This window comes from Sparus aurata, chromosome 9, assembly GCF_900880675.1.
Source record: "Sparus aurata chromosome 9, fSpaAur1.1, whole genome shotgun sequence".
NCBI classification, from domain to species: domain Eukaryota; kingdom Metazoa; phylum Chordata; class Actinopteri; order Spariformes; family Sparidae; genus Sparus; species Sparus aurata.
Genome location: NC_044195.1, coordinates 6724737 through 6727760, shown reverse-complemented (window position 1 = coordinate 6727760; position 3024 = coordinate 6724737). Strand labels below are relative to the sequence as shown.

Below are 3024 nucleotides of genomic sequence, written 5' to 3'. Positions count from 1 at the left end.
ACGATAAGACTTCTTTCTTTTTGAAGATGTACATCTGGGAACACAGCAGTGAGGCAGCATTGCTGGCATCCAGCGGGCCGCAGGCCTCTTACCGCTAGAACGTACAGTATGTTCCGTCCCCCACAGCCTCGTTTTGGCTTCAGATGGTGACGTAGGTGAATAAGGCGAATAGCCTTCTCCTCAGTTTACCCACCCACAAATAAAAAAAACTTCAGTATGTCCAAAACTCAGCTGCCAGAGTCCTCACTCACACCCAGCCCTGGAAACACATCACCTGCACTGGCTCCCAGTCCAATATCGGATCGATTTTAAAGCACTTCTCCTGTTTTTTTAAATGTCTTCATGGCCTGGCACCTTCCTACCTATCCTGTCTTCTTCACCTCTACATGCCACCCCATTCACAAAGTTCCTCTGATGCACATCTCCTCTCCATGGTTCACAAACAGCTTTGAATTTACTAGACTAGACTAGACTAGATTAGATTTACTACCAGCTAGACTGGGATAGGTATTTTGTGATAATTTTACATACATTTCCAGGAGGATTTTACATACATATCCTAGCTAGACTGGGGATAGGTATTTTGTGATAATTTTACATACATTTCCAGGAGGAGGGGGCGGCTGTAGCTCAGTGGGTAGAGCTGGTGGTCTACTGATCGGAAGGTCGCTGGTTCAAATCGCAGCTCCCCAGGGGTGGAACTGAGCTACATGTCGAAGTTTCTTTGAGCAAGATACTGAACCCCAAAATTGCTCCTGATGTGCAGTTGGCACCTGTGTGGCAGCCTCTGCCATCAGTAAGGGTCCTGCGAAAAGCTGGCGACTCATTCAGGGTGTGCCCTGGCCTTCGCCCACAGTAACTGGATTTGGCCCCAGTAACCCCCCCTGAAAAAGGGGGGATAAAACATCTCCGCGACCCTCACGGGAAAAAAAAAAAAGTGGAAAAGAAAACAGAACAGAACGGAACGGAACATTTCCAGGAGTGAGTCATGGGCTTTCTACCAGCTGGGATAATCACAAGTGCAGAAAGATAGGGGAAAAATGTAGTCTCCAAAAGAGCAACATTTACGGCTTGAGCTCAGCCAACTTTGACCTGTGAATTATGGCAGATTGCCAAAGCTGGAGATAAACATAGACCAAGTTCACCAACATTGAGGAGGATGAACAAAGAAGGCGTAATACTTAAATCTCTATGGAGTGGAACAAAGCAGCAGAGGTGAGGAGGAAGGAGGGCTGGGCTGGAAGGATAATGATAAATTAATTGTATGACAGAAAGCTTTGGTCAAAAAGCTGCCAGAGCTCAGCAGGTTCTCATCTTTCAGGTGATGGAGACCTTGGAGGAAACTGAACTCTGCTTTCCACAACTCCTCAACAGCTCCTGCAGGAGGCCAATACGTCCCCACTTTGAAACCATGCTGATTTACATTCTGCTGTCCTTCATCGCTCTGCTCACTGCAGCTCTTAACCTGCTGGTCATCATCTCTATCTCCCACTTCAAGTAGACATTCATTAATAAATGAAAATAATGAAGAGTAATAAAAAGTATTGCCTGATGTTAAACTGTGAGAAACAGTAATTTTATTGTATTTCAGTTATGTGCTCTGTCTGCTTTTATCTAAATGGTAGTTGATGCTATAAATATTGATAACTTCATGCTGGTCTTCCTCTCCAGGCAGCTCCACACACCCACCAACCTCCTCCTCCTCTCTCTGGCTGTCTCAGATTTCTACTTTGGCCTTCTCATGTTCTTTCAAATTGTCCTCATAGATGGCTGCTGGTTCCTCGGTGACCTCATGTGTACTCTGTATCAGTATGTAGATTATATTATTTCCTCAGCTTCAGTAGGAACCATGGTGCTTGTATCTGTTGACCGCTATGTAGCTATTTGTCATCCTTTGCATTACTACAGTGAAATCACACAAAAAAGAGTTCAGGTGTGTGTTTGTCTGTGTTGGATATGCTCTGTAATTTTTCAAAGTCTGATCCTGAAGGATATATTGAAACAACCAGGCAGGTATCACTCCTGCATTGGAGAGTGTATATTTTTCATTAACTACATAGCTGGACTTGCAGATCTCACTTTTACCTTTATTGTTCCCATTACTGTTATTGTTGTTTTGTATGTGAGAATATTTGTAGTGGCTGTGTCTCAGGCTCGTGCCATGCGGTCTCATATTGCAGCTGTTACACAATCAGGGAAAGTAACTGCAAAGAAATCTGAAATGAAAGCAGCCAGGACTCTTGGTGTTGTTGTAGTTTTGTTTCTAATATGTCTCTGCCCATATTATTGTGTTGCTCTTACAGGCCAAGATAGCTTGCTCAATGCTTCATCTGCTGCCTTCGTAATATGTCTGTATTATTTTAACTCCTGCTTAAACCCTGTAATATATGCCCTTTGTTATCCCTGGTTTAGAAAATCAACTAAGTTTATAGTTACATTTAAGATACTGCAGCCTGGCTCCAGTAAGGCGAGCATATTGTAGAAAAACTCTCCATGGGCCAGAAATGAGGCCCTCAGCATTAATGATAAATGTACTCTGTCATGGAGAAATAATATGACAGTAAAGTTATTAAATGCTGCTAATCTTATCTATGTTTTACATTGCTTATCCTACAAAATGATATTCTTGAAGAATGACTGAGTGGAGAACAGAGAACATACTTTAGGTTTGTTTGTATTTGTTTTTTCAAAGCAGTGTCTCATGGATTTACTGTGTAGTCTGTGAATATCAGGACTGTAACCTATTTTTGTTGTGATGGCATTAAGCACGGTGGATTATAAAGGTACTGCAGCTTCATTCCCAACTTTAAGTCGTGTTTCTCAGATGTTAATATCCACATTAGAAGAATCTTGTCTTAAAATGCACCCTATTTTATATGTGACGAAAAACTGTAACTCGCAGACATTAGCATGTACTGTGTCACCAGTGGTGATGCAGGGCTAGGTCTTCAATGCAGCTATTTTGTATGTGAACACTAACAAAAACTTAAATGTACAATAATTAAGTTTTACCAGCAGACTCTC

At 42.2% G+C, this 3024-nt stretch overlaps 1 protein-coding gene across 1 annotated transcript; it reads left to right on the top strand.

The window, feature by feature from the left end:
• The first annotated feature begins 1324 nt into the window (after positions 1 to 1324).
• LOC115588503 (trace amine-associated receptor 13c-like) lies at positions 1325 to 2482 on the top strand. The gene is made up of 2 exons (XM_030429144.1): positions 1325 to 1497; positions 1672 to 2482. Exons 1-2 carry the CDS (start codon positions 1325 to 1327, stop codon positions 2480 to 2482), a joined length of 984 nt encoding a protein of 327 aa, XP_030285004.1.
• The last annotated feature ends 542 nt before the right edge of the window (positions 2483 to 3024 follow it).

Coding starts and splice junctions, on each gene's coding strand:
- LOC115588503 (XM_030429144.1), top strand. CDS start 1,325: ATGGAGACCTTGGAGGAAACTGAACTCTGCTTTCCACAACTCCTCAAC. Junction 1,498..1,671: donor ATCTCTATCTCCCACTTCAA/GTAGACATTCAT, acceptor CTTCCTCTCCAG/GCAGCTCCACACACCCACCA.